Here is a 27,635-nt window from a genome sequence, read left to right as displayed (position 1 = left end):
TGTGAGGGCTGAGGGTGAAGGGGGTGGGGTCTTTGGTCTCGGAGTTTCTGGAGGTGCTACAGTATCTGTGTGCAAGGGTGACTGTTCTGAGTGTGTGCTGGTATCCATATGTGAGGCCAGAACTGTTTTGATTGAGCATATGTGTGAGAGTCTGTGTGTGTGACTCTGACTGTGATTCTTGTGTGCATGCACACCAGTGTATGCGAGGATGTGGTAGTGGGCGTCCACGTGGGAGGTCGTGATGAGTGGCGGTAATGGGAGAATATGATGCCAGTGTCTGCGAGAGCGGTGCCTGGGTGTGTCTGTGAAGTTCTAGCTATGCGGTGGAGATGGGGGGCTTTGGGGAGCTCTACGATGGTAGTGAGAGCCTGAGTGTGCATTCTGTCTTGGGGTGAAGCGAGCACCGGGTGTTGTCTGCCCCTGGATCGCGGGTGTGTGTGTGTGTGTGTGTGAGCGTGTGTGTGTGTGAGCATGTGTGCGCGCATACTCATGCCTGTGTTTACCCATCAGGAACAGATTGCTTTGGCTTCCCCACTGTGCGGAGGGGAGGAAGGGGGAGGAAGGATGGCTTGCTTTTGCCCAGCAGACCAGAAGCTTCCTCAGAAGTAGTGTGTGCAGTGTGCGTGCGTGGAGGGGGGTTGAGGAGAACAGCACACGTGAAGACAGTTGAAGTTTCTGTTCCCCCCACTTAACTCAGACTCTGTACGAAAGACCATCTTCAGTTCTTTCTGTTACACATTGACGCTTCACGCGCACTGCCCACCCCGCCTTGTGTGTGTATGTGTGTGCATGCGCACGCACCCACATACACACAACGTTGCAAGCGTCAACCTCTGTGTATGTATTCGAGGTTGTGTCTGCACCGTAGTGGTGATGGGGCCCTGCGTAGGGGGTAGTGGGAGAGGCTGAGGCAAAGAGGTCTTTGTCCCAGCCCCCAAGCCTGGAGAGCGATTCTGTCCATCCTTCTGTCTCCACAGAAGGCTCTGCAGCCTCCTTCCTGCTTCATCTGCTGTGAGTCTGCTGCAAGCCCCCTCCCCTGTCAGCTGAGGGAAGTCTTGGTCAGCCCTGTTGACCTGCCCATCCCCCGCCTTCCATGGAGGCCTTCCAGCTGTCTATAACCTCCTGCAGCGTCTGTTCCTCCATGAGGAGCCTCCTGGCTCCCCCTAGACCTAACCAGACTGGTGTGTGGCCCTCTTCTGCATGGAGAGATCCTCCTGATTCTCCTAGAAGCCAGAAGGGACTCTGGACTGGGGCTAGGGGGAGGGGGGTTAGCGCTTGCATCTTGGATGCTGTGAAGCTGTCCAGAGCCCATGTGCCCACAGGGAGGATATGAACTTCTCTGCCCCTTCCTGCTCCCCATTGGAGAGGCAGAGGATTGGGTCAGATGACTTTACAGGGAGCAAGCCTGGACCTTTCTAGAGGACTGCTCTTGTCCAGGCCTGCATAACATGAGCGTGGACGAGCCAGCACCCAGGTCACCGGGCAGCACACAGGGCTCGCCTGGGGCTCCACGTGTGGGCCCGGCTGGTGTGATTTGGATGGGTATCTCTCTTGGACACCTCCCAGTGGCCCATCCAGACCCGGTATGGGAAGCGTGCAACACGCCAGCACACATGTGCAGCAGGGCACGCACATGCTGATCTCAGGGTCCCCACGGTGCAAGAGGTTGGGGGGTGGGGGGCGTGAGCACTCAAGAGTCCAAGCCGCTGCCAAAATCCATTGGAATCTTGTCCCCCCCCAGGCCCCCATCTCCGGCTGTGGAGGTCACAATAGCAGGTGCGGATACCGCCCCCCCAATTCATTCACGTTGGGCCGCCTCCTTTTCCACAACCTCAGCCAGAGACTGGAGCTGGGGGACTGCTCCCCACCCCCCGCCTCCCTCCTGGCCCCCCTCCCACTGGTGCTCAGCTTCATCCTGCCCCCCTTCTATGAGGGAGGAGTGGCGCTATGTTTGGGCAGTGTCCTTCCCCCAGAGCATGGGGGGCTTGCCCCTGGAGTGTGTGGGGATGGGGTGGCATCGGAAGAGGAGATAAGGCTTGAACCCAGGCACAGCTTCTGGGTCCTGTGCCCCTTAAGGTGGGTGGAGGGCCGCTGAGAGGAGGGCCGGGTCTGGATTCAAAGAGACAGAAAGAGACCAGAGACTCAGAGACAGGGAGAGACGCCATGGGGAGTGGGAGCCTGCCCCATGGCCAGCCAGCCCCAGCCCAGGAGCTGGCCCCTGACCTGGGCCCGCCCCCTCCCCCAGGGGGGGCCTGCCGGGCCAGCTGCCAGGGGCCAGGCCTCCCTCCTTGGCCTCCCCCCCACCCCAGCCTCTGGACTCCTCCGGCCTCTGCCCCCACCCTCACCGCCCACGCTGTCCAGGCTGCCTAGGCCTGGTGGGATCTGGGGGCCTTCTGGCCTCAGCCCCTCCTCCTGCTCCTGGAGCTTCCCGCCCGCCCAGACTGTCTCTCCCCGGCTCCCCCTAGGCCAGCCGGGGCTGAGCCTCCCTGCCCACCATGCCCTTGTCCCTATCTCTGCCCCTGCTCTGTCCCTCGTTTTCTCTCTCTGTCCCCAAGAGTAGGTGCCTCTCTTCCTCCCTTCACCCTAATTTCTCTGCAGGTCTGAGGCCTGTAGAGTTTCCCAGGCCTTTGAATCAGTGGGTTCTTTTGTCCCAGGTTCTTGCCTTATTCCCAGGATGTGTCCCCTAGGGCAATTGCAGGGCGAAGAGAAGGGGATGAGGCCCCAAGAGAGAGTGCCTTTCCCCTTTCCTGGAGGATTCCAGAGTCTGGGGTTGCTGAAGGGGACTGGAAGCCATGGAGATATCCCCATGGCCCCCGCTGTAGGCCAGATGCTCTCCATCAGAGAAACACTCCTGACCTCACCCCAGCCCCAGACCAGGGGCGTGGGGTCCAGGCCAGTGACCTTCACTGGGTCTCAGTTTCTCAAAGGCACCACGTAGGCCCTCGCTGTTCATCATTTTCCAGGCCAGACTGAGCCCACCTGACCCACACCAACCAACACCCTGAAGCCTAAAGCTCTGAACACACTATTGCACATCAGCACACACTCAGTCAGAGCTGGGCTCCAGGCATTGGTGCTCAGAACTCCCACCCTCACCCTGTATGTGGTAGGGATTCCTCAGGGTTGGGTTGATTAACTTAACCTGCCCTCTTTCTGCAGGATGAATAGGGGCTTTCTCAAATTCACACTTCCCTTTCTCAGGTTTTGCCTTCGGCTGGGCAGGTTGTGAGGGTCAGGGCTCAGGGTACCTGGGACCTTGCTGGGACCGGCGAGAGGGGTCTTGGGCCCTGGATCCTAAGCCAGAAACTTGGTAGTTGAGATCCCTGATCCGGAGCCTGTCACTCTGTCAGTGTCGTGGCTGGAGACTGTCAGCCTCCATGGTGTCAACATTTCTGCAGGCTGGTGTTAACTCGACGTGACTGTCCATCTTACTGAGTCTGTCAGCCTCCCTGTATCACTGTGGATGTCACCATCATTGTCAGCCTGAGTGACTGGCAGTCTCGTTGCATCTTTGATGCCAAGGTTACTGTCACTGGGACTGTGTCAGTGTCAACAGGTGTCATCCCCCTGTTTGTTGGCGTCACTGGATGTGACTGTCACTCAGTGCATCGTTATCACTGTAGTGACTGTCAGTACCCCTGTGGGCATTGTCAGCTGTGCAGCTGTGTCATTTTAGTGAATGTTGTTATTACTGTGTGGTGGTGTCCTTGTGTCGTCGTGGGACATGACGGTAAGTTGGGGGCCAGGATGGTCTCTTGATGAGTCACCTGTGTGTGTGTATGTGGCGACACTGGGCTTCTGTGTCGGGAGAGGTGCTGGGCTTCTGCTCACAAGGGGTTTGGGCTGCTGGGCACTTGGTAGTGGGGTGCCTTCTGCTCTCTCCTCACTGCTGGGTCTGGGGCTGGAGGCCAGGCTGGCCCTCTGGAAGGGTCTATGGAGCCTGGGCCAGTTCACATAGCCTTCATCTGGGGCTTTACAGCATTTATGCTCTAGATCTATCCCAGAGCCGTGGGTGTGGACTTGGAAAATTCCTGGGAAAGATGCTCTTTGCCCTGGGATGGGTGACCTGAGGTGAGCTAGGGCAGGGCAGAGGTGTAGCCTGGATGTCTCTGGCCTCAGCTTCCCTACCTGGGAATGGGTCCAGCTGGGACTCGGAGGGAAGAGGGAACTCAAAGTGGCCTGGGACTTCCTGGGCCTGTAGGTGGGGTGGGGTTTCCAGCCACTCTTATCCCCTAGGGGCTAGGCTCTTGGCTTTATGGGCAGAAGCCCCCCAGCCCCTGGAAGCCCTGCTTTTGTCTCAGATCCGCCAGTATGGCCACACTGACGGCATCCTCCCCTTACATTGCCGGAGGTGAGTGGGCTTAGAGAGATGCTGTCAGTGGGCACAGAGACCCTGCTTGTGTCTTGTTTCTGTCGCTCTCTCCAGGTCATGTCTCTCCCGCTGCCCTTGGATCTCTGCTAGTATCGTGTGCTCCCTGTGTTTTGCTGTGTCTCTTCTTCCATTTCTCCCTGTGTTGGTCTTTTCTTGTCCCTCAGGGATTCGGCTCACAGCTTTCCCTCTCCATTCCCCTCTCCCGGGTGTCTCCCTTTTCCGGGTGCCCCCAACCGTGCAGCATCTGCTTGGTACCCCATCCCCCTGTCTCTGCAGCTCTCTCAGCAGCGCCCGGCTCCCATGGCTGCAGCCTCTTTGGCCCAGGGCCCGGCCCTTACAGTAACTCATCGGGCTGATGGAGGCGACTTTGATGAAGAAGCCACCCCTCCCCCTGTGGGGACCCGCATGTGTGTGTGTGTGTGTTTGCTTGTATGCATTACACTCGTGCCAAGCCTTCTCCTCACCCACCACGCCCCTCCCAGCTGGGACCAGGAAGGAGCTGGAAGAAGAGGACCACCCTGTCTCTCTACTCCCATCCTGTCATCTAACCTCTGTCCCCTGTCTGCCCATCTGCCTCCCAGGCCCTGGGTCCTCTCCCATGTGCTGGGCAGCAGGTTGGCCCTGAGGTGGAGTTTCTTGCTGGCTGTGAGAAGAAAAGTGGATGGTGGAGATGTTAGGGGAGGGTCTGAGGGCTCCCTGCAAGGGTTGAAGGCAGAGGGAAGCTGTGGGGAGCGGGGAGAAACCAGGTGGGCTTCCAGCCTCTTATCTGATTCTCTCACACCAGCTCTGAATTTAGAGCTGGCTCATCCTGGGTTCCTTTCTTGGCCCCACCACTTGCTGACTGTGTCCTTGGCCATTGTCTTAACCTCCTAAGCCTGAGGAGTAGCTGGAGAGGGGGGAGTGGCTGAGGGTCAGGAGCCAGGCCAAGTGGTAGCAAAGGCCTCAGGAGTCGCAGATGTGGGAGGGGTTGCCGAGGCCAGTCGGGGCCTAGAGAGGCGAGCCGTGCCAGGGAGGGGCAGCCGGGGCTCCAGCAGCCACGGCTAGAGGAGCACCAGGTGCAGCGGGGAAGACTGGCCTGGGCAGGGGCAAGTGCAGCCGTGGGCAGGCAGGAGCCCTTCCCCGAAGGAGCCCCCAGCAGTCAGATTCTCTCCACTGCCCCACCCCCACACCGCTCCAGGCTGACACCCGCACTGGTCTAGCCCTCTCTGCAGTGTCTCTGGCTGTTCCTCTGGCAGCGTTTCTGACGGTGTCTCTGGCAGTATGTCCGACTGTGTGTCTGAGTGTCCCTGGCAGTGTTCTGAGTGCTGTGGATACTTCCTGACTGAGCATCTGGCTGCGTCTCTGGCCCTCTCTCCGGCTGTTTTTCTGGGTGTATGCCTATTTGCGTCTATCAGTTTCTCTGGTATTTCTCTGCTTGTGTGTCAGGCAGTTTCTCTGGCAGGGTTTCTGACAGTGTCCCTGGCCTGTGTCGCTGATGGCTGCTTCCCTGACTGGGCTTCTTGCTCTTTCTCTGATATATCTGCCTGCATCTGGCTGAGTGTGGTACGGTGTTTCTGTGTTGGCTGTTCTCTGGCCATGTCCCTGGCTGGTTATCTGGTTGATGTACCTGTTTCTCTGGCTTGTGCCCCACACAGTCTCTCCAGCCTGTGTATAGGCTCTTTCTTTGGGGCTCTGTCTCTTGTTGGGGGCAGAGTCTTTGCTGTGTGTCTGACTGTACCTCTGATAGTGGCCCTGGTTGAGTGTCTGGGAGTGGTCTGTCTCTGGATCTCTGCTTCTGTCTTGTTGACAGAACTTTGTCTCTCTTCAAGACTGGAGTGAGAGAGATTTGGAACCTCTTGGGCAGGAGATGGTTGTTTCCCTCTCCTTAGATATAGGTGTGTGCTGGGGTGGAGCAGTGTGAGGGCAGCTGGACCCATCCTAGAAGCAGGACAACACACTGAGGGGCCACTGGATCCATCCTGGCTGCTGGAAACACGTCCTGACTGTGCTGTGTGTACCCACATGGGAGTGTGCAGACACTGACGTACATCTGCTGGACTGGGGCTCTCAGGCTCCTGGGCTGAAGGGCGATAGGCTGGAGTCCCCAAATGGGACATATATCTGAAAATCCTTCATCCTTCTCATGGTCACTGGTGTCCACTAAAGCAGAAACCACATCTGACCTGCTCACAATGTACCACTGCCCTGATACCCTGCTGCTCTGTACTTCCCAGAGCCCTGCCGGGCAAGGCTCACCTGTGGGTGGAGGGAGTCAGGTAGGGGTAACGTGGTAGGGCAGATCCCAGAGTCTCCCCATGAGCATGGCAGGGGCCTTCCGTTCAAGGCAGCTTGGAGATGTATAGACCTCCAGTCAAGTTAAAGCATTACCCTTTCAGTTTGCAGTGTTTATAGCTAATTAGCTAACCTCACCAGTAAAGTTATTTTTTTTCTAGAAAAATGGCCCTAGCATTACCAGTGTTCTATAACTCATCTGCGGTTGACTACATCCTGCAGCCAGCTTCCTTATCGAACAACAAACCACTGTAGGTTGCCTTCTACCATCTCAGCAAACCTTTGCCTACAGATGCCAATAAGGTTATTTTCTGTTACTTGAAGAGGGTCCTGAGCTCCATTAAGAAGGGCGCTTGGGGTCAAGGTGCCCTGGCCCTAGGGCTGGGATTTCCCAGTCTTCCCTGAGAATGGGGTGGCGGGGGGGCTCCCCAGGCAGCTGCTGCCTGGGCTGATGCTACCCCTTTCCCCGCCGCCCACTTTTTTCCCAGCAGATGGCTGCTCCTGTCCCGTGGGCCTGCTGTGCCGTGCTCGCTGCCGCTGCTGCCGTGGTCTACGCCCAGAGACACAGTCCGCAGGGTGAGTGCTGGGCGGGTGGGGGGTGAGGGGCGCTCCCGGAGCTGAGCAGGACCCTCTCTGGCATAACTGTATGCACCCACCCAAGAGCCACATACTGCCATGTGCTGGCATCGTCATACATGAACGTGAGTCATGTGACTCTGATACACGGGGTGACCCACTGACATTGCCCCAAAAGCACAACCCCCCAGTCACTGCTGGGTGGTTTCATGCTGATGGCATCTCTGGCTGAAGATTGTCCGATCCTCTTCCCACTAGTGTGGATACAGGGTACAGGTGGCTTAGATGGTAAAGAATCTGCCTCCCATGCAGGAGACCCAGGTTTGATCCCTGGGTCAGGAAGAGCCCCTGGAGAAAGGCATGGAAACCCATTCTGGTATTCTTACTTGGAGAATTCCATGGACAAGAGGAGCCTGGTGGGCTACAGTTCGTGGGGTCACAAAGAGCTGGACACAACTGAGGAACTACATTGAGGGCAGCCAGGGGCAGGACCCTGTACAGTATCCAGTGAAGTGGGGTCCCTTCAGGTTTATGGGGGGTGCAGTGGGAGGCCCTGGGAGAGACAGTGGGTAAGAATGCCCCTCGCTTATCCTAGAAGGAATACGGGGACAGGGATGGAGGCCCCAGAACACGCTGAGGGGATGGGCAGGATAAGTGGGAGAAGGCTCGCCTACCAGTGAGCTGGGATGGCTGGAGGGGTGGGGGGTGCTCAGGCGGGGCCATTGATAGCCTCCTCCCCTTCCCGGACCACTTGTCCAGTGCAAGGTGTGTCCTCCTCACAGGAACACAAACACGCAGAGCAGAGACAGGGGCACCCCTGGTGGGAAGGGTGACCACGTGACCCCTAGCCCATCTGCATTTGAGGCAGCACTTCAGGTGGCCACATCAGCCCAAGTTCTGACCTCAAAACTCCTCGAATGAGGCTCCAAGTGTAGGGAGCTCCCCCCTTAGTTGTGTCCTGCCCCCTACCTCAGCTGGCCCAGGTAGAAGCAGAGAAGGCAGGGCCCAGGCACATAGCAAGCCCGGATGACTGAGCTCCATGACCCTCAAGGCTGTGGGTTCACAGAGCTCAGTAGGTCAAGGCTCCCGTGGCCTCTTCCTTGTGAACCCAATGCTGAGGCCCAGAGAGATCCTGGCCTACCTCAGGGCTGCTCCCCAGTGGGTAGGGACTGAAGGGACCACCAGGCCAGCACATCAAGCCCCACCTGCAGTCGGCATGCCAGGGGCTCCTGTATTGACCTGACCAGCCCAGGCCTGCCGGTGGCCTCTCCCAGTGGCCTGGCCCCTGCCCTGTGGGGGACGTAGGCTGCATCTTTGGGTGTGAGACTGTCCTTGTGCACTGGACTGTGTTCTTGTGTGGGTGAGGCTGTGTCCCTGTTTGAGTGCATTTCTCTGTGGTTATATCCTTGTGGGCTGAGCCCCATGTCCAACGTGGCCGGTATGTGACTGTGGCCTGTGAGCAGTTGTGTCCTTGTGGCTGAGACTTTCCACCATGCATGATTGTCTCTCTTTGTGTCTGCTCTCTGTGTTTGTGTCTCTGTGTGTGAGACCATGTGTCCGTGTGTAACTGTGCCTCTCGCTGACAGTGCCATTCCTCTACACGTATGTCATCATCACGCCCCTGCATGGGACAGTGTCCCAGCGTGGCCTTGACCTGTGGATGGTTGTCCTGTGTGTGCGTGCTCTTCTCATGGTGACGGTCCTCATCCTATGTGTGTGGTGATGTGAAGTTGCTGAGGACACCCTGGGGGGGGACTGTTTCCGGCATGTGGTCCCCATGTGAGCCTGTGTGCACAGGTGTGAGGGAGCCGTCGGCTCTGTCCCTGTGCGTTCCCCGTGTCCATGACCTCATCCTGTCTCTGTCTCTTATCCTGGCTTCTAACAACCTTTTCACAGCTGATTCCTTCGGAGCATTTGTCACTGCGTCAGGGCCAAGAACCCCATCCTCCCCCTGCGGCTTGATTTAATTTCTGAAATGGACAGCACATCAGTAGGGGCACCCATGGGGCAGGGGGTGGGGGGAGCTGTCCAGAGACAAAGGACTGAATCACGGCCATCTTTGGAGCTGTGGCGTGGCCGCGTGTGTTGCAGCAGTTGTGATGCCGTGAGGGTCGCCTCACGTTTTCCCCTGCCTCTGCGCTGTGGCCTGTGGTGGTCACCTGTCACTGCGTTGTCGTGTCTTTCCTCCTGCCCTGCCCTTCCATGGTTGGTTTGTCCTTATTGTCAGCTTGTGTGTTTCCATTTCCTTTGTGAGGCAGACAGGGTTGCCCCGTTCTGTGTTACCCCGCTGCCGTCACATCTGTTGTGCCGTCGGTGGGTGTCCTTCTCTTGCTGCTGTTCCTGCCTGCCCCAGTATTAGTGAGCCATGCTGGGGCCACATGAGTCCTGAGCCTCTGTTGGTCAGTGTCGCTGCAGTGCCCTAGGGACCATAATGACCACGCCCCTCTCCCCCCACTCTTCCTGACCCCCCGACGGTCAGTTTTCAGCCTCCTCCTCAGGCAGCTGGATGCAGAATCTCTACTGGGGTGGGGGGCGGTGTGCAGAGAGAGGGGCTTGGCCTGCTTCCTGGAAGCTCCAGGTTTTTGGAAGGGAGGCTGGAGAGAGGCTCGGGGGCTAGGGCTGGTGGACTAGGGGGGCTCAATGGCTTGAGCCCTGGACCCTGGGCCTCTGGTCAGAGGGAGGCCCCCAGTCAATCTCTGCTCTAGCCTCACAGCTGCAGCCTCCAAGGTCCCCCCCAGCCACCGCCCTTCCGCCTGTTCATCCTCTGTTCGGCTGGTCCCAGGCCCCATGGACAAGTGGTCAGGGCTGGCGGGGTTTCCTGCTTCTCTCTCCTTTGACAGGGACAGAGAGGCTCAGAGAGGGGCAGGACGGGGCCCTGCAGACACACAGGGATCCTGGCCTGGGGAGGGCCACAGAGGCAGCAACTGGGGACAGATGTTCCAGCCCAGAGAAAAGCAAGGCTGGGGAGGGGTGTGTGAGGGAGGGGAAGGGGGCCGCTGGCAGCATAGGGGGATCCCTACCTCCTGCGGCCCCAGTGGTGTTAACAAGTCTAATTAAGAGGCCACTGGCCCAACTTAATTGGCTCGTTAACAGGAATTGCCTCTGAAAATCCCCCAACTCAGCAGGGTGGCTCTCTGGAGGGGAGACCGAGGGAGTGTTAACGAGGGATCAGGCAGCCCCCCCCTCCCCCCACGCCCCCTTGTTCTGCCCCTCCCACCCTTACTGCACAGAACTTCAGGTCTGGGGAAGCATCTATCTTTCCAGGCTGAGGGGCGGGATGAGGAGGGCAGGCCCATGTCTCCCCGTGTCTCCCCGTGCCCTGCTGCTCGGCCATGTCTGGAGATCGGTGTCCAGGACTTTCTCTGTCCCACTGCCTCCCCCACCTCGCTCTCCTCTCTACAGTTGCCCCCTCCGCCCTTCCACTCCAGTCTCCTGGGCTCTGTCCATCATGCCTGGGCGGCTGAGGCCAGGGCCGGGCTTTGCTTTGGGCTCTGACAGGCCCCTCCTGGGGGCAGGAGAGGCAGGGTCAGAGCTCCTGCAGTCCCTGCGCTCCCCCACCCCCACCCGCACCCCATGCAGTTCCTGCCTCACCACCACGTTGACAGCTGCCAGGAGCTCCCTAGGGCTCCTGTGCCCACTCTTCCTCCTTCTGCTGCCCTGGACTGCTGGGGCACAGGGCCTTGTCGGGGGTTCAGAGTTGTCGGGGAGAGGGAGAAAGGCAGGACACAAGGATGGGGAGGATGAAGAGAAGGGAAGAGACAGAGGAAGGAGTTCAGGAGGGGGCCCCTTGGCTCAGCTTGCCTGGCTAGCAGATGTCAGTGACTGGGGCTGGGCCTCTTGGTGGCAGGAGGCTGGGGTTATGGGGGTCAGGAAAGCTTTCAAAAGGACCTGGTGACTGGAGGTGACCTAGGTCTTCTGTCCCAGCACTCTACACAAACTCTCTCTCTCATACACTCACACAGGATCGCTCAGTCACACACACAGTCCCCAGACACACATGCACATGTCCAAGTTTGGAGACACTCACATACTTGTGCCCTTGCACGCCATGAAGGAATTTTGCAGATCCCTTGTCTCCTCAAGACACTCGCGCCCTGAGCCTCAGGGGGCCTGCTCTCGCTATCATCTGGGAGTGCTGGGCTGGGCTGTGACCTCTGACTTCTGCCTGTGCCTTCCCCAACCCCCACAGACACTCCCCATGTGCAGTACGAGCGCCTGGGCTCAGACGTGACTCTGCCGTGTGGGACTGCCAGCTGGGACGCGGCGGTGACGTGGCGGGTGAATGGCACAGACCTGGCCCCCGACCTGCTCAACGGCTCTCAGCTTGTGCTCCGGAGCCTGGAGCTGGGCCACGGCGGCCTCTACGCCTGCTTCCACCGTGACTCCTGGCACCTGCGCCACCAGGTGCTTCTCCATGTGGGCTGTAAGTGTGACTCCCAACCCCTCGTGTGACCCCCCCCCCACTTCACTCAGTGGGGGAGTCAGTGAGGCCCAGACCCTTGGCCCCAATCACATCCCCTTCCTGGTGGTGGTGGAGGTCCTGACCCCTGTCCTCTGACCTTGTCTAAGCCTACTGTTCTGACCTCTGAGCCCAGTGTCACCCCCTGAGTCCAGACCCCTGGCATTTTGCACTGGTATCCACCCTCTACTGGAGGTCTTTTAGACTCAGAAATCCTGTCCCCTATGACAAGATGGGCTCAGGAGGGCTGGCAGGGCACAGCCCATGTGCAGCCTGGTGGGAGGAATCCTAGGTCACAGCTCCTAGCTGGGTTGGCTTTGTTCCAGTGCATACTGTCCCAGAGGCTGGATGCGAGGGCCTTGGGGGAGAAAATGGGATATCTGGTGGTGCTGGGAGAGGTGTGGGCAGTCCAGGAGGCCCCGGGGAAGAAGGAAGGCTTCCTGGAGTGGGAGGCACATGGAGACTTGGGGAATTTGGAAGATACATTGAAAAAGTTCTTTCTGGCCGAGAGCTGAGTGTGATCATAGTCCTCGGAGGCTGAAAGGGCCTGGGAAAGCCACTTGGGTTGGTGTAAATGGCAGAAGGGAGCTGAAGGAGGGGAGGGACATGATCAGGGTCACGTTGTTAAAAGATCTTTCTCATTGTCCTGCAGGGCTGGCAGGTGGGTGGGCAAAGCAAGGGGCAGGAAGGAGGCTGTTGCTGGGATGCAAGAGAGTGGAGGAGGACCTGGGACTGGAACATGGGGTTGGGAAGCTGAGAAGAGTGATTTCGCCTCCAGGAGTCGCTGATGGATCGGAGGTAGGGAGAGTGGGAGAGTGGACAGTGGGAAGAGTCAAGACAGCTGGTAGGACCGATGGCTGCAACGGAGACAAGGTGCAGGGGTCAGCTGGAGGAGGAGACAGTGTGTTCTGTTCATGCGGTGTCTCAGTTTGGCTTTCCCTGGAATCAGAACCCAAGATGATAGTTCGCAGGCAAGTAGTTTATTTGGCAGGTGACAGAAACATCATTAGGGCATGGGAGAATGATAGAGAAAAGGAAGTGAAGTTAGCCAATAAAGAGGGAGTTACCTAGCCATTGCTTCTGGGCACCCTTCTGGGGGAGCTCTGGGAGCTAAGGAGGCAGAGCAAGTGCCTTGGAGTTCTCCTGCCTGAGAGCTGAGGGAGCCCGGATGCTTACACACTGAGGAGTGGGGGCGGGGGCGGGGAGGCTTTCATTCCCCAGCACTTTTGGCCTGATGCCCCTGCAGGCAATGCAGGTTTTGGTGGCCAAAGAAAGCTCTTAGGCAAATAACTGCAGAGGCGGTCAGCGGGTACGGGTGAGGGATCTGCGGCACCATCTGCTATAGATGTTGGGTTTTGGTCCCTGGGGGACAACCAGGAGTAGATGGCTGGTAGCCAATGGATCTGAGGTTCTGGGACTCAGGGAGAGGCCTGTGCTGGAGATGGGAATTGAGAGGTGGGGGGGGTTGTCAGCATTAATTCTTTGGGAGGGGATGAGATGGTCAAGGGTGAGGCTGTGGGATGAGGAGAGAAGAGGACCCAGGACCCGCTGTAAAAGGGGTTGATCGAAGGAAATGAGCCACAAAAAGAGATTGGAGATCAGAAGGAGCCCAGCAGGAGGGGAGAAGGGGGAGCAAGTGAGTGCGATTCAGAAGAGGTGTTAGGAAGCTCGGGAGGAGGAGGTTATCAGTGTTGCTGAGGGTCAGCTGGGCAGGTCCTTGGTGCTCAGCCAGAGCCATCAACTGACAGAATAAATACTCTGAACATAGTTTCGTTTCTTTTCTTTTTGAGCCAAGGATTCAGGCTTCTCTGGCCTAATCCCATTTGGGCGATACACCCCACTCTACTTACTCCCTTGGAGCTGCTTTCTTTATTCCCTCTGAGCTGCCGAGGGGAAGAGATGCTTGAGGGGCCTGAGAGCGGGTCCTTGCCCCATCGTCAGGCAATAGGCGTGGACAACCATGGGAAACGTTAGGCCGAAGGGTTGCTCAGCGTCCTCCACGAAAACACTGACCCATCAGTGGGGCCAGAGGAGAGGGGAAAGTATGTTTTGGTAGGGATGTTCCTTTCCCCACAGAAAAGCCTTTTTACATGTTTAAACTGGAGAGATGGCAGTCATAACAAAACATCTTAGTCGCAAGCCCAGGGTGGAGTGACTCCTGCCCACTGGAGTCTTCCTGGCCCACCACAGGGTACACTAGAAGTGGACCACGCAGCCTAGCCCTGGGCCCTCACATGGGGAAAGAGGCCACATGCTGAGTGGCATGCAGGGAGGATGAGGCCAACTTGGCACCAGCCACCCACACCCGTGTCTTATCAGCTTGAGCCCCAGGAGTCTTCTGATGGACAAAGCTGGCTGTGATGGCCAGGCCTGGGTGACTCCGGCCCTCATTCCCAATTACTTGAGTTTCTTTGAGAGGTCACTGAGGGGAGATTGGGTCTAGAAGTAAGGCCGGTAGCCACGCCCACAGGCCATGCCCACAGCTGCTGTTTGTGACCAGAGCCCAGACTTTTTCTGTATAGCGCTGACCACTCTTCAGGCCCTGCCTGTCAGAGGGGTGCTGGCCATGAATTGGCTGTAGCATTAGTAACAGGTACTTATCTCGCATTGCCTTAGTTTCCTTCTAGGGTTGGTCAGAGGAACAGGGGACATTAATCATGATTGTTTCAGTCACTTTATATTAGTAACAAGAGACTGGGTTTGGCAACCTTCAACATCAAATTATCCTTCTCACCAGCGCTCAGAGAACAGGACAGAGTTACCCCTGATTTGTGGGCCATTCAGACTAAAAATTATTTAATATTTATCTTAAACATGTAAGATTTTCGTGTCTCTATTTCCAAGGGAACCTGATCATAAAAATATTCTGTTGTAAGTCCCCTTAATCAGGCTGATCCCTGAACTGCTTCCTTTTGACCCACCTTTCTGCTCTCAGGCAGATGATCACACCCCCTTCTAAAGAGGCCCCTACCCCAGGGTGATGAAAGGACACCCCCCGACACACACATTAGGAAATAGGACCACAAGGTTCCTTTTAGTAGCATCCTTTTGTTTGCCTAGACTGCTAATTCCATGTCATTCTGATTTTGAGCTGAAATAAATCAGAGATTGACTAATTTTAAATAGACAGTTCCTTGTCCAGTTTTTAAATATTCGTATTTGATTGGTTAGGACAGGAACTCTAGTCCCCCTGGTTCAGCATTGCTTCCTCCTCAGCTCTGTTTGCTGGGACGGAAAGAGAAGCCTGTGGTTGAGGAAGTTGGGGAGAGAAAAGATGGGTGGAAGGTGGGCATTTGGGAGTCCAGAAGAGATGTCACGAGATAAGGTCAGGACAGGCCATGGGCCCTGAATGCCCAGGCAAGAGGAGGAGGAGTAGTGTGGGTGCGGCCTGGGAGGGCTGGAGCTGGAAGGGTCACCCCGCCCTGCCTGGCCTGATCTGGCCTGGCCAGGGGCGTGGGCAGCCTGCCCCTCCTCCCCTCTGAGCCGTTGGGCAGGCCTCATGCGTGCCGGGGGCTCCAGCCCAGGCGGGCTGGCGAGATGAGAGGAAAAACATGCGGTTTGGTGGGCTGGACATGGAAAAACAAGCCAATTAGGAGGAAAACAAACAAACCCTGGGCCAGCGAGGGTACATGCACGCATGCACACGCACACACGGCCCCGCATGGGGCGCTAGGATGCCCTGCTGCAGGCTGATGCTGTCATTTGGGCATCTCAGGAGCCCCCACAGGGGCGACTCAGCAAGTCTGGGCACCCCGGAGCGTGCATGTTTGTGATAACATGACACGCATGTGCACGGGCTTTGGCCCACACAATGCTCTCACACGGCGTTCTGCTCATATGTGTGAACACACTGGGCACCTTCGCACACCCACGGTTTGAAAAACACCTTCAGGCTTAAGGTCTGTCTCACACACAGTATCGCAGGTCCGTGGTCTTGCCATCGCTGTCTCACACACAATAGCGCGTTTACATGCCTCTGTACAGAGGACCACAGCCACGCAGCCTCAGACATGTGAACAGTCCCCACATCATACGGCCTCACCCCGAGTCCCACACAAACACAGTCATCTGGCCACACACGTCCAGTCGCAGTGACACAGCTGCCCGGACTCCCAGTCACACACAGGAAGCCCATCAGAGTTCCACACGCTGCCTCACAACTGCAGTCTCTCACAAACAGCTTCTCCCCTGACGTGCAGCACACTCACAACAGGCCTCCTAATTGCACACTGTCCCACAACCTCACACTTGGTCTCTCACAGCACCCCCACCTCCACCCACCCAGTCCCTCAGCTGGGCTCCAGCTGCAGCGAGTCACTCCTTTTCTTCCTTTTCTTTGTTTTTCTTTCCTCCTTTTCCCTCTGAGAAACCTGGTCCCTGTCAGGAAACCCAAGCCCTTCCCTACTCAGGGCCCAGGGCCAGGCAGGAGTAGCCAGATGACAGACAAAGCCTTGCCCCCCCACCGCCCCCCATGACCTGCCCAGTAAGCCAGTCAGAGAGGGGAACTGGTTTGAGAGGAGGCTCGTCTGAGGGGGAAGGATGGTCAGAGGGGAATGGAGGGAGCTGGTCAATGGGGAGGCGAGTCCGTCCCTGCTCTGCCCTCCAGAGTCCCAGGTGGCAGGGAGCTGACTCTGCAGGCTTCAGTCCTCACCCCCCCAGCGCCCTCTCCTTTGAAGCCTGGGCTAAGGGAGGGTGGGGCGGGGTGCGGGGGGAGTGGAGGCTTCTCAGCCGACCTCGGAATGTCCTTTCCTCCTGGGGTGACTGCCAGCTCTGGCCTGGCCCACAGGCCCCCACAAGGCACTTCCTGTGTCCTTGGCCGCCCCCCCACCCCACCCCCATGCCTCTGTGCCCCTGGGCAGATAGGCAAGGGATATGTGAGGCTCACAGGATGAACACAGGACAGACACAAGATGAACTCAGCGCCAGGAAGGCTTCCCAGGGGAGGCAGACCGCAGCGGGTGGCAGGCAGGTTGCCCGTTGTGCAGGCTCCGCTGGCCCCCAACTCTCCCTGCAGGCCTGGGGCTGGAGACATCTCAGCCCACGCCGTCGCCCACTCTGCCTGCTACACACGAGCTGCCCTCGTGCCCCTCTGACCCCCTCATCACTCCTATCTGCTCTCATGCCTATCTGTCCCCCTCATCACTCCTGAGCTGGCCTTGTGCCCCCTGACACCCCTCATTGCTCTTGAGCTCCTCTAATGCCCTTCTGACCCCCTCATCACTCCTGAGCTCCCCTCAGGCCCCTCTGGCCCCCTCATCACTCCTGAGCTCCCCTCATGCCCCTCTGGCCCCCTCATCACTCCTGAGCTCCCCTCACACCTCTCTGGCCCCCTCATCACTCCTGAGCACCCCCTCATGCCCGTCTGACACCCTCATCACTCCTGCTGCAGAGCTGGATCGCTCCCTGGGGGTCTGAGCACATACATACCTCACACATACTGGGCATGAACATGAAATCACACAGAGTCACTCACAATCGCGTGCACCCTGGATGAGAGCCCACAGTTCCCTGTGTATCACCACAGCCACTCAGCAGGCGTAGACATGCCCTCCCCTTCACCATCCCTGGCTTATTGAGCTGCCCCCTCCCGCTTCCTGTCCACCTGTCAGGCAGGGGGCAGGGCGGGAGGGCACAGAAGGGAGGTGTCAGTATCCCCGGAGCTGTGGACGGACATTCCTTGCCTGGGTCAGATCACAGAAACTGCCTCCTTCCAGGAACCTGAGCCGGCTGTCCTCACGCCTTACCCAACACCCGAGGGTTGGGACAGCTGGGCTGAGTGCTCACAGCAGCAAAAAGAGTGGTTAGAACGCAGGGAGGACTTCCCAAGTACGTAGGTGTGGTCATGCCGGTGGGTATTCCCATCCTGGTGCTTGGCAGTGGCTCCGGCTTGCTGTGTGACCCCAGGCATGTCCCCAGCCCTCTCTGGCCCTCTGTGTTCCCCAGAGTAAGGCAGCTGCTGACTGTATAAAGGGCTTCTTAAAGGGTCTGATGGGGACTGGGGCTGGGGTGAGTACACGTCAACGGAACAACACACACACACACAGTCACACGTGTAGGCATGTGGTGTGAGCTGCATATACGGACCCTCCTACATATATTCCCACATTCCATCACACGTCACTCACTCACGTCACACACACACTTGTGACACATACATGCACGTGAACAGTGCTGTCGTTTGTGTGGAGCCCCCAGGGCTGTCTTGTGTTCCTTGTTCTCTCCTGAGGGGAAGCCTGGAATGTGTCTTCGGCTGGGAGTGCACCCTGATCACCCCAGCAACCAGAGGACCCGGTGGAGCCCCCCACCCTTGACCTCTGTTGCAGTCTCCCTCTGGAGATGGACGCAAGGTGGCAGGAGACGTGGGGCTGGGGCCAGTTCCCCCAGACATCACCTCCGTCCCGTGATTGATGAGCTGAGGCCCGCAGCCCCCTGCTCCCCATGGTTCCCGCCTCCATTGAGCAGGTGGAGGGGGGGCTCCCTCTCCATACAGCCCTTGTTTTTCTTTAATTAAACATCTGGCTCTCTGTGGCCTGGGAAGCCTCAGACCCTCGCTGACAGCACTTCCCACCCCCACCTCTGGCATTGCTGTTGGGTTGAAGAGGGAGAGCTGGGGTTTTGGGGCCCACCTGTCCCCACACTTGCACCAGGGACTGGGGGCTCAGGAACGCCCTGACCGTGCTGTCCTCGACCCCCCCCCCCCCCGCCAGTGCCGCCGCGGGAGCCCGTGCTCAGCTGCCGCTCCAACACATATCCCAAGGGCTTCTACTGCAGCTGGCATCTGCCCACTCCCACCTACATCCCCAACACCTTCAATGTGACCGTGCTGTGAGTAGACACACCCAGGACCCAGTCCAACCCTGACCTCTCCCGGGCCCCCTCCATGCCCTCCATCCACACCCTGTAGCCCAGCCTTGGGCTTGACCTTCTCCCAGCCTCCACCCTGCCCGATCCTTGAGGTTGGTGATGGTGCCTGGGCTTCACCCCTCCCCAGGCATGGCTCCAAAATGATGGTCTGTGAGAAGGACCCGGCCGTCAAGAACCGCTGCCACATCCGCTACATGCACCTGTTCTCCACCGTCAAGTACAAGGTCTCGATAAGTGTCAGCAACGCCCTGGGCCACAATGCCACAGCCATCACCTTTGATGAGTTCACCATCGGTGCGTGGGGATTGCGGGGAGGGAGGGGGCTCCCTGCTGCATCCTGCAGTGGGAGTGTGTAAGTGCATGTTTGCCAGAGGTGTGTATGAGCACGCGTGGGGATGTTCACGAGTGTCTGCCCAGGTGTGTGTGGAAGGTATAACATGTACATCCACGCATGGCATGTACACACCTGTGAACATTTGAGTGGATGCCCTTTACCTGCTGGGGCCGAGAGGCCTCTCCAGCAGCTCTTCTCATCTCTCTGGCTCCCAGAGCATGCAGGAGGGGGAGGGGGGAAGGCCGGGCCAGACCCTTGTGCAGCTGCAGCCTCCAATCCACCCCCCCCACAACCACGCTAATGGCTTCCTTACGGCCTGTGATGAATGAGGTGTCAGAATAGGAGACAGGACTGGGACAGAGACCGCCCTCCTCCCAGCCCCCATTCCAGCCAGACCCCCTGCCTGCCCCTGTCCCATCCCAGCCAGACCCTCTGCCTCCGCCCACACCCCCGCCATGGCTGGGTCCTTGGCCAGACTCTACATGACCTCGGCCCTTAGCTGCTTCCATCAGATCCTCAGCCTACTTCCAACCCAGATCTGCAACACCTGTGAACTGTCTTTTAACCTTGACCCACAGAGCAGCTTCAAGCCCTGACTCTTCCAAGGGAGGCCGTGTCTCAGTTGGGAACTGGAAAAGTTGAGGTGGAAAGCCAGGCTTGGGGGGAGTATATGATGCTGGTACAGGAGTGGGTGGTCCAGGTGATGATGAGGGTCGTGATAGAGCATGACACAGGCTTAGTAATTGGGATGCTGGTCATCATGAGGATGGGGTTGGGATGAAATTTATGATGTTGATATCATGAGCTGGCGACAATGACCGTGGTGACAGTCACTGGTGATGACAGGGATGTGAAAGGTAGAAGGAATGAAATGGTTGTTAACAGTAGTTGCCAAAGCTGACAACAGAGGAGACCAATGATTATTGATGTGTGCTGGTTGTCATGGTGGCTGGGGTTGTTCCAAGAGATCAGTGTGGTACCAAAGCTGTGTTTCCTAAACAGTGAAGCCTGACCCTCCGGAAAACGTGGTAGCCCGGCCAGTGCCCAGCAACCCTCGCCGGCTAGAGGTGACGTGGCAGACCCCGTCGACCTGGCCCGACCCCGAGTCCTTTCCTCTCAAGTTCTTTCTGCGCTATCGACCCCTCATCCTGGACCAGTGGCAGCATGTGAGTGCCCTGCCCTGCCCTGCCTGGATCCTGAGAGCAGGAATCAGAGCCACGCGGCATGGGAGTCCTTGCTGCTGGCTGTTCCAGTGGGAAGCCTGAGAGCAGTCGGAGAGGCTTTCTGGGGTGGAGGATGGGCCTGGAAGGATGGATGGAGCTGAGGCGGGGCATCCTGATTGACCCCCATTAGGACAGGCAATGGCATCCCACTCCAGTACCCCTGCCTGGAAAATCCCATGGATGGAGGAGCCTGGAAGGCTGCAGTCCGTGGGGTCGCTTAGGGTCGGACACGACTGAGCGACTTCACTTTCACTTTTCACTTTCATGCATTGGAGAAGGAAATGGCAACCCACTCCAGTGTTCTTGCCTGGAGAATCCCAGGGATGGGGGAGCCTGGTGGGCTGCTGTCTATGGGGCCGCACAGAGTCAGACACGACTGAAGCGACTTAGTAGTAGTAGGACAGTCAAACATGCCTGTCTATGACTCCCCGGGATAGTGGAGAGAGATGCTGGGGGCAGATGGTGGCAGTGTTTCCCTTCTCTTGTCTCTGGCTTCAGCCCTGATCAGACATCTCTCTCCTACACCCTGGACCAGGCTCTGGGCCTGGACCCAAGGGACAGGATAGTCCCTGTCCTCACAGATGGGCTCCAGGGGTCAGAATCAGGCAATAGAGTCAAGCTCAACCCAAGGTGTGAGTTCAGGCCATGACTAGTGTCATGGCTCCAAAGTCAAGCCTCGCTTAGGTGTCAGCTTAAAGTTATGGGTCAGAAGGTGATTTTGGCCAGGAAGCAAGCAGTGGACAGGGGCAGCACGGGGTCAGGCTGTTGTCTGGGATGCTGATCAAGCTACGAGAGAGAGCTCTGGGGATCTGCCAAGGGTTTGGGGCAGTCTGGAGTTTCTCTCTCCTTGAGAGCCCGGGGTTGTGGGTGCTGTCTGAAGGCGGGAGGTCTGAAGGCAAGGACTGGGGCTGGGAGGATGCTCCCCATGGCAACCCAGGCTGGCACTCAGGGTCACCCTGTACCCCCACCACATCTACCTGGTTCCAGCCCCATCTCTTCATGCCCCCGTCCCGGCTGGCCTTTAAAGTATGTAATTCAATTCCAGGGCGCCTGTCCTGGTTGCAGGCCTGGCCCCCACAAGGCTGCTCATATGCTCATATGTTCCCTGACAGAGTCCGGAGTCCCTCCTGCCTGGCCAGCTGCCCGCGACTAATGCATTGCTAATAACCAGGGTCTAGTTTCACAAGCCCCCCTCCCCTGCTAACGAGCTACAGGCGGCAGCCCTGCGCGTCGCGGCGCACACGCCTTGCTGTGGACCTGGCACACTGCCCACCACACACACACGGGAACATGCACACACACATGTGGTCCCCAGCAGGAACCATGCTCCCACCATGCATGTGACTAACGTGCCAAGGCCACTCACTGGCCTGCACCGTGGGCAGAACTGACCCCCACGCTGACATGGGCAGAGCAGAGTATGTGGGTTCCATGGCAAGGACACGTGTGGCCTGTGGCCCACGTTAGCCCTGTTCCCATGTCACGTCGGCATGGTGGTTGGCTAGATGTATGGTTCTTTTGAACTTGAGTTTTGCTCTGAACAGCATTGACTCCCCAGTCCTTAGTCTTGGGGAGAGGCAGGTGTATGATGGGGAGGGGCAAGCAGAGAAAAATATCACTTGGCTTTTCAGGAGCATGTGAGAGATACAGGCCAGGAATCGCACAAGAATAGGTGCCTTGAGGTCTGGCTGCTGCTGCTGCTGCTAAGTCACTTCAGTCGTGTCCGACTCTGTACGACCCCGTAGACGGCAGCCCACCAGGCTCCTCCATCCCTGGGATTCTCCAGGCAAGAACACTGGAGTGGGTTGCCATTTCCTTCTCCAATGCATGAAAGTGAAAAGTGAAAGTGAACTCGCTCAGGTCTGGCAGGGGCTCTCAAAATGGACCGGGGAGGCGAGCGTGGGTTCCCTGCATCTTTTTGCCCTGGGCATCACTCAGCAGGAAGGGAGAAGGGCATGCAGCCACAGACTGGAGGGAGGCCTCCTAGTCAAGGCAGATGCCAGCAACTCGGGAATTCCTGCCACTTGTGGAGCCATTCTCTGAAGGGGGTGGATTAAGGGATCAGTGACAACCTGACTAGAAGGGCCCAGGCGACGTGGCTTCCTGGAGAGCCATGGGCTCCTAGGCCACATCACTAGAGGTGTGGTGGGTTGCACACCCTAGGCCTGCCAATGAGGTGGTCATTTGAACTGCTTCCCATGGTTCTCTTCCTTTGGGGAAAGATCTGGGGGACAGAATCAAAGGAGGGGGCCTGAGGGTGGAATCCTGGCAAGGGGGAAAAGGAGCTGAATGAGCTGGATCTACTTAGCAGAGGGAGTCTTTGCAGAGCCAGAGGGGACCAGAGTTGGAACTGGGCTCCAGCTCCAGGAAGGGAGGGTCTCTGAGGCCCACCCATCTTCTAGGGCTAGAGTAGGACTCACTGAGCCCAGTTCTGGGTCCAAAATGTCTTCCATACTGACTCTGGCTCTACCCACACCTCCTACCTGAGGCCCATGGACCCTGGAGGGGTTGGGAAGCCTTCCCATCCCACTTGGACCCAGCTACACACACACACACACACACACACACACACACTTGTACTCACAGGCTCTCAGCCTTCCCCCCCACCCCACTTGGACCCAGCTGCACACACACACACACACACACACACACTTGTACTCACAGGCTGTCAGGTCAGGTAGCCCAGACCCTGGTTTTCTGGGAGAAGACTGGAATGGGGACCAAAAAAGCCCTGAAGCCAGACATGGCCCAGAGCGGCCCCTCCTCCGCCCCTGCCGGCTGCCCCTGTTTACGAGGCGGCTTAATGAGGCGGCGGGTGCCGCTGAGATGAACCAGAGCCCAGCCTGGGCCTGGGAGGGGCGCCGGACAGGCAGGCCAGCCTGGAGGGTGGGGGAGACCAGCACGATGGGGCTGGCCAGGACGGGGCGGGGTGGCGATGCCTCCAGGAGGAAATGGAGCAGCTGTCCTGCGGTCCCGCTGCCCCCGGAACTGTCCCCCATCCCTTTTCCGCCTCAGGCTGGAGGCCTCCCTGAGGGAGAGACCCAGCTGGGGCCAGGCTGGTGGGTTCGCTGGGCATCTGGGAACCCGGGCTCCGAGTTGGAACCCGTGATAATGACAGAGCTGGCTGAAGTCTGTTTGGCCCTCACCCTGTGCCTGCGTCCTTATTACAACCCTGTGAGAGAGATCGTTAACGCCATTTTACAGATGAGGACTGCAAGGCAAGTGGAAGTTAAGTAAGTCACCTAGCGAGGAGGGGATGGATGGAGCTGAAATCTGGGCTCGGGCAGCCCAGCTCCAAGTCTGTGCGTGTGGCTTTCCTGCAACAGCTTCTTCATGGGGGAGGAAGAGGGCAGCCCCGCACTAACCCTCTCTCACCCCAACCTCGTGTTGCCTCCAGCTGGGACCGAGGTCAGGGGCTTGTGAGAGCTGGGTGACAGCAGAGTGGAAATGTGAGCACAGTCCTGCTGACTCTACCCTCGGGGTGTGGGGTGCTTTCTGTCTCCTTAAAGATCTCCCTCAGGATTGTCTTCGCTCCCTGGGGGCGGCGGGTCTCCTCCCTGAGGTGTCTTTACTCTCCCCTGGAGGTGTTCTCAGTAGCCCCTCCCTCCCCCAGGGAAGTCCTCGTGCCCTCCAGGGGTATGTTCACTTCTCTCCCCTCCCCGAAGTGTTCTACTGTCTCCTGGGGGTGCCTCACTCTCCTGACCTCCAGGGTCCACCAACCCCCTCCCCCCTCCTACTCCATGGTGGTCTGGCTGCAGGTGGAGCTGTCAGACGGCACGGCACACACCATCACAGATGCCTACGCTGGCAAGGAGTACATCATCCAGGTGGCGGCCAAGGACAATGAGATTGGGACGTGGAGTGACTGGAGTGTGGCTGCCCATGCCACGCCCTGGACGGAGGAGCCACGACACCTGACCACTGAGGCCCAGGCCCCCGGTGAGCCTCCCCTCACCCCGTGCTGCCTCCTGTCCTCCTGGGACTTGGAGCGTGTGCCCCAGGGCTCTCTGAACCCTGTGTGGCTGCCACACTCCCCTCGGTCTGTCCAACCCCTGCTGTTCCTTGTCCTTGCTGTTTGGACATTCTCAGCAGGGGCCACTGGATGGAGAGGTCATCTCTGCGCCTGGGGGAAGCAGCAAGGACCTGCCTGATGGGCGAGGCTGAGGCTGTCTCAGGGGGGAGGCAGCACTGGTCTAACACAGAAGGCAGGAGCCATGTCTCGTGGACCCCCAGATCTGGGGGGATCCCCAGCCCTGGCCCAGCCCTTCCCTGAGTTTCCCCCATGTTCCCCAGAGACCACGACCAGCACCACCAGCTCACTGGCACCCCCGCCCACCACGAAGATCTGTGATCCCGGGGAGCTGGGCAGCGGCGGGGCAGCCTCGGCGCCCTCCTCCGTCAGTGTCCCTGTTACTCTGGCCCTGGCTGCCGCTGCCGCCACTGCCAGCCGTCTCCTGATCTGGTGAGTGGGGGTGAGGCTGGGAGGCAGAGAGGAGCCTGAGGGGACCCCCGGGCCAGCTGCTTCTCTTATGGCCTCCTGCCCTGTTCGCCCCCAGAGCCCGGCATCCTGTGAGGACACGCCAGCGGACCTGCAGAGGAGCAGGAGGCCGGAGCTGAGCCCGAAGACCCCGGTTTCTATTTTGCACACGGGCAGGAGAGCCTTCTGCATTCTCTTCAGACACAATTTGTAGAGACCCCGGCAGGCCCGGGCCTGCCGTCCCTGCCCTGGCCCCGCCACCCCATGCCGGCCCACCTCCCTCCCTCACGGGAGGGGGCCATGCAGCTAACCCGCCCACCAAAGACCCCACCACTCGCCCCTGTCCTGCCCCCCTGGGGCTGGACCCTCCAACGCCAGCGACTCCCAGGAGCCCTTGGGGGGGCCTGAGGGGAGCCCCTCACATCCAGTCTCTCCTCCTGTCCCCGCCTCCTGTCTGTCCCAGGGTCTCTGTTGCCACCATCAGATTATAAGCTCCTGACGCTGGGGGGGCCCAGCCATCCCCTTCCCCCCAGCGCCCACACTTTTCAGTCCCCCACCTCTGCCCCTGTTTTTGTATGACCCTCCCCCTTTCCTGCTCCCACCCCACAGTATTTAATGCCCTGTCAGTCCCTTCTAGTCTGACTCAATGGTAACTTGCTGTATTTGAATTTTTTATAGATGTATATACAGGGGTGGGGGTGGGGGGTTCTCATTAAACGTCACCATTTCATGAGTCCTTGGAACAGACCCGCTTTGGAAAGGTAACCCTCACCCCAGGACCCCTCCCCTTCCAGGCCTGGAGGAGGGAAGAGGTGGGGAGGGGCAGTTCAGCTCCCAGGAGGTGTCTGGGGTCGGGGCTTTCTGCTTCTGGTGGGGAGGGAGCATTCCCTGGAGGTCACGGGCAGAGTTGTGGGGAATGAAAGGTCCCAGCCAGCGAGGCAGCTCTCACCTGGGGATGTCCTGACAGCCCGTGCTTGCTTGCTTGTTTAGTTGCTCAGTCGTGTCCGACTCTCTGGAACCCCATGGACTGTAACCCACCAGGCTCCTCTGTCCATGGGATTCCCCAGGCAAGAATACTGGAGTGGGTTCTAGTCAGCCCTGCAGGCTGCTAAATTCTGGCAGGACCGTGGCCTGTTAAGGGCTGTCTTCGGAGCTTCTGCACCCACAAGTGCCCAGGCCTGGCTTTACCCACAGGGCAGAGGAGCATGAAGGGGAGGAGATCAGGCTCCATCCTCTGGATGGAGGGCTTGTCATCCCTGCCAGCCAGGAGACACAGGCCAAGGTTCAGCCTGAACTCAGGGCTCAGTGCACAGAGGGGCCTGGGCCTGGGCAGGCAGGGAGGTTGCCCGGAGGAGGCCACCTGGCATGTGACCAGGGACTTGACTCAGGACGGGGAGTGTGGACTGCGTGGTTTACCCCGGGGTTAGGTTACAGCGAGGATTCTGTGTGAGTGGGAAAGGAGCAGGCTTTGGCTTCATAGGGTACTCAGTCTTTGGTGCAGCCCCACGCCCTGCTCACACCCACACCCTTCCAGTCCCGACTGGGACTCCAGGTTCCCTTTGATTGCTCCTCAGAGGAGGAGCCTCTGGCTGCCCCAGGCCTGCTCAGGTCCAGTCCCACTCTTGTCAGGGCCACCCCCCTGCAGCTCCTTGGCTGAGAAGGCCCAAGGCTGGGGCCAAGTTGGAAGGTACCTTTGGCCTGGGGGTAGGGGCACAGGGTTAGGCCAGAGCCCCAGCCAGAGAGCCAGGCCTGGCCGTGCTCTGGGCAGCTGGAGCAAGGAGAGAAGTGGAGTCAAAGCCATGAACACACAGGCCTGTGCACACTTCCCCCGCCTCCACCCCCCAGCATGCACCAAGCCATACCACCACTGAGCCACTGACGCCCGGGTCACACATGCAGCCCAGGTTCAAGCCCTCCTCCAGCCAGGGTCAGGAAATGGGCATTCCATTGCTGGTCTCCCTGCCCACCTGGGATGATGTCCTGGGAGGATGGGTTCATGGTTCCAGGAACACTGATGAGTCAGGCCTGGACAGGACTCCAGGTAGGTAAAGGCCTGAGAACAAAGGTGCCCGGCCCTCCTCCAGCCCGGGTACTGGAGGACAAGGGGGCGTTCCAGGCTGGAGATGCTGTGGAAGGCAGAGGCCAATGTCAGGCTAGAGACGCCTGTGGTTTTTCAAGCCAGATAGCCCCAGCTGTATGAGCACGCTGCTCCTCATCCACAGGAAGGGGCTCCCAGGAAGAACCTCAGGAGAAGCTGCTGTGGACCCATCTCTGTGTCCTGGATCCCCAGTGTCTGTCCTGGATCCACTGTGTCTGTCTGGTCTCTGTGAGGTGAAGCTTGGGCCTGAAACCTGCATTCCAGGCCCAGCGGGGGTGGAGGGCGAAGGGGGGTCACCAACTCTTGAGAAGGACATTGTCTTCTCAAGACAATGACAGTTGGTCTGAGCCTCCCTCTTCCCTGTCCTTGCGGTAGAAGGGCTATAGTAGGGGGTCTCAGGCGCATGCTCTTTCCTGCCTTGAGAGCCCTGGTCAGCCCTGACCCACCCACCGCCCACCCAAGGCTTGGGCATCATCAATCTGGCCTCCATTAGCAACATGGGAAAGCAATTATGTGGGGCCTGGGGAGGAGAAGGAGGGGAGGGGGCTTGCAGGAACCTCAGAGGCCGATGGAGAGGAGGATCAAGGCATCTCCCTGACCCCATTCCCAAGGGAGAGCCCCAGCCCCATCTCAAGCCCTTAGGGGGCTTCAGGGACAGTGTCCTCCCCTCTGACCAGACTGGACCCGGGCCCAGCGGTGGTCATCCCTCTGGGGGTCCTGATCCCCGACCTCACAGAGGCTGCTCGCCTGGGGAGGGTCTTGGCTGCTGTCTGTGGCTGCCTCCTCAGGCTGGCTCTTCCACATCCGTTATATCTCGTCATGGTTCTGGGGAGCTGAGGACAGCCTTGGCATCAGTTTTTGGAGCTCAGTCAGAACCCGGAGAATTAAAATCCCGCTGGTGGGGGTTGGGGGGTCCACTGCTGGGGGAGATTTGGATCCCACCCCACGGAGCAAGCAGCCC

General features: G+C 58.7%; 1 protein-coding gene across 2 annotated transcripts in view; it reads left to right on the top strand.

Annotated features, from left to right (window-relative positions):
* The window catches only part of CNTFR (ciliary neurotrophic factor receptor), a 39,430-nt gene extending 13,801 nt beyond the window's left edge, over positions 1-25,629 (top strand). For both annotated transcript variants that reach the window (XM_055578869.1, XM_055578868.1), the window contains exons 3-10: positions 7,135-7,219; positions 11,409-11,642; positions 18,386-18,503; positions 18,670-18,836; positions 19,879-20,042; positions 23,858-24,038; positions 24,393-24,561; positions 24,656-25,629. In XM_055578869.1, the coding sequence (XP_055434844.1) occupies positions 7,135-7,219; positions 11,409-11,642; positions 18,386-18,503; positions 18,670-18,836; positions 19,879-20,042; positions 23,858-24,038; positions 24,393-24,561; position 24,656 (1,119 nt within the window). In that variant the 3' untranslated portion in view covers positions 24,657-25,629. The remainder of the gene's footprint in view (positions 1-7,134; positions 7,220-11,408; positions 11,643-18,385; positions 18,504-18,669; positions 18,837-19,878; positions 20,043-23,857; positions 24,039-24,392; positions 24,562-24,655) is intronic.
* Positions 25,630-27,635: the final 2,006 nt, after the last annotated feature.

Source organism: Bubalus kerabau, chromosome 4 (assembly GCF_029407905.1).
Source record: "Bubalus kerabau isolate K-KA32 ecotype Philippines breed swamp buffalo chromosome 4, PCC_UOA_SB_1v2, whole genome shotgun sequence".
Classification (NCBI taxonomy): Eukaryota; Metazoa; Chordata; class Mammalia; order Artiodactyla; family Bovidae; genus Bubalus; species Bubalus kerabau.
Note: the sequence above shows the minus strand (reverse complement) of the source record. Positions and strands in the feature narration are given on the sequence as shown.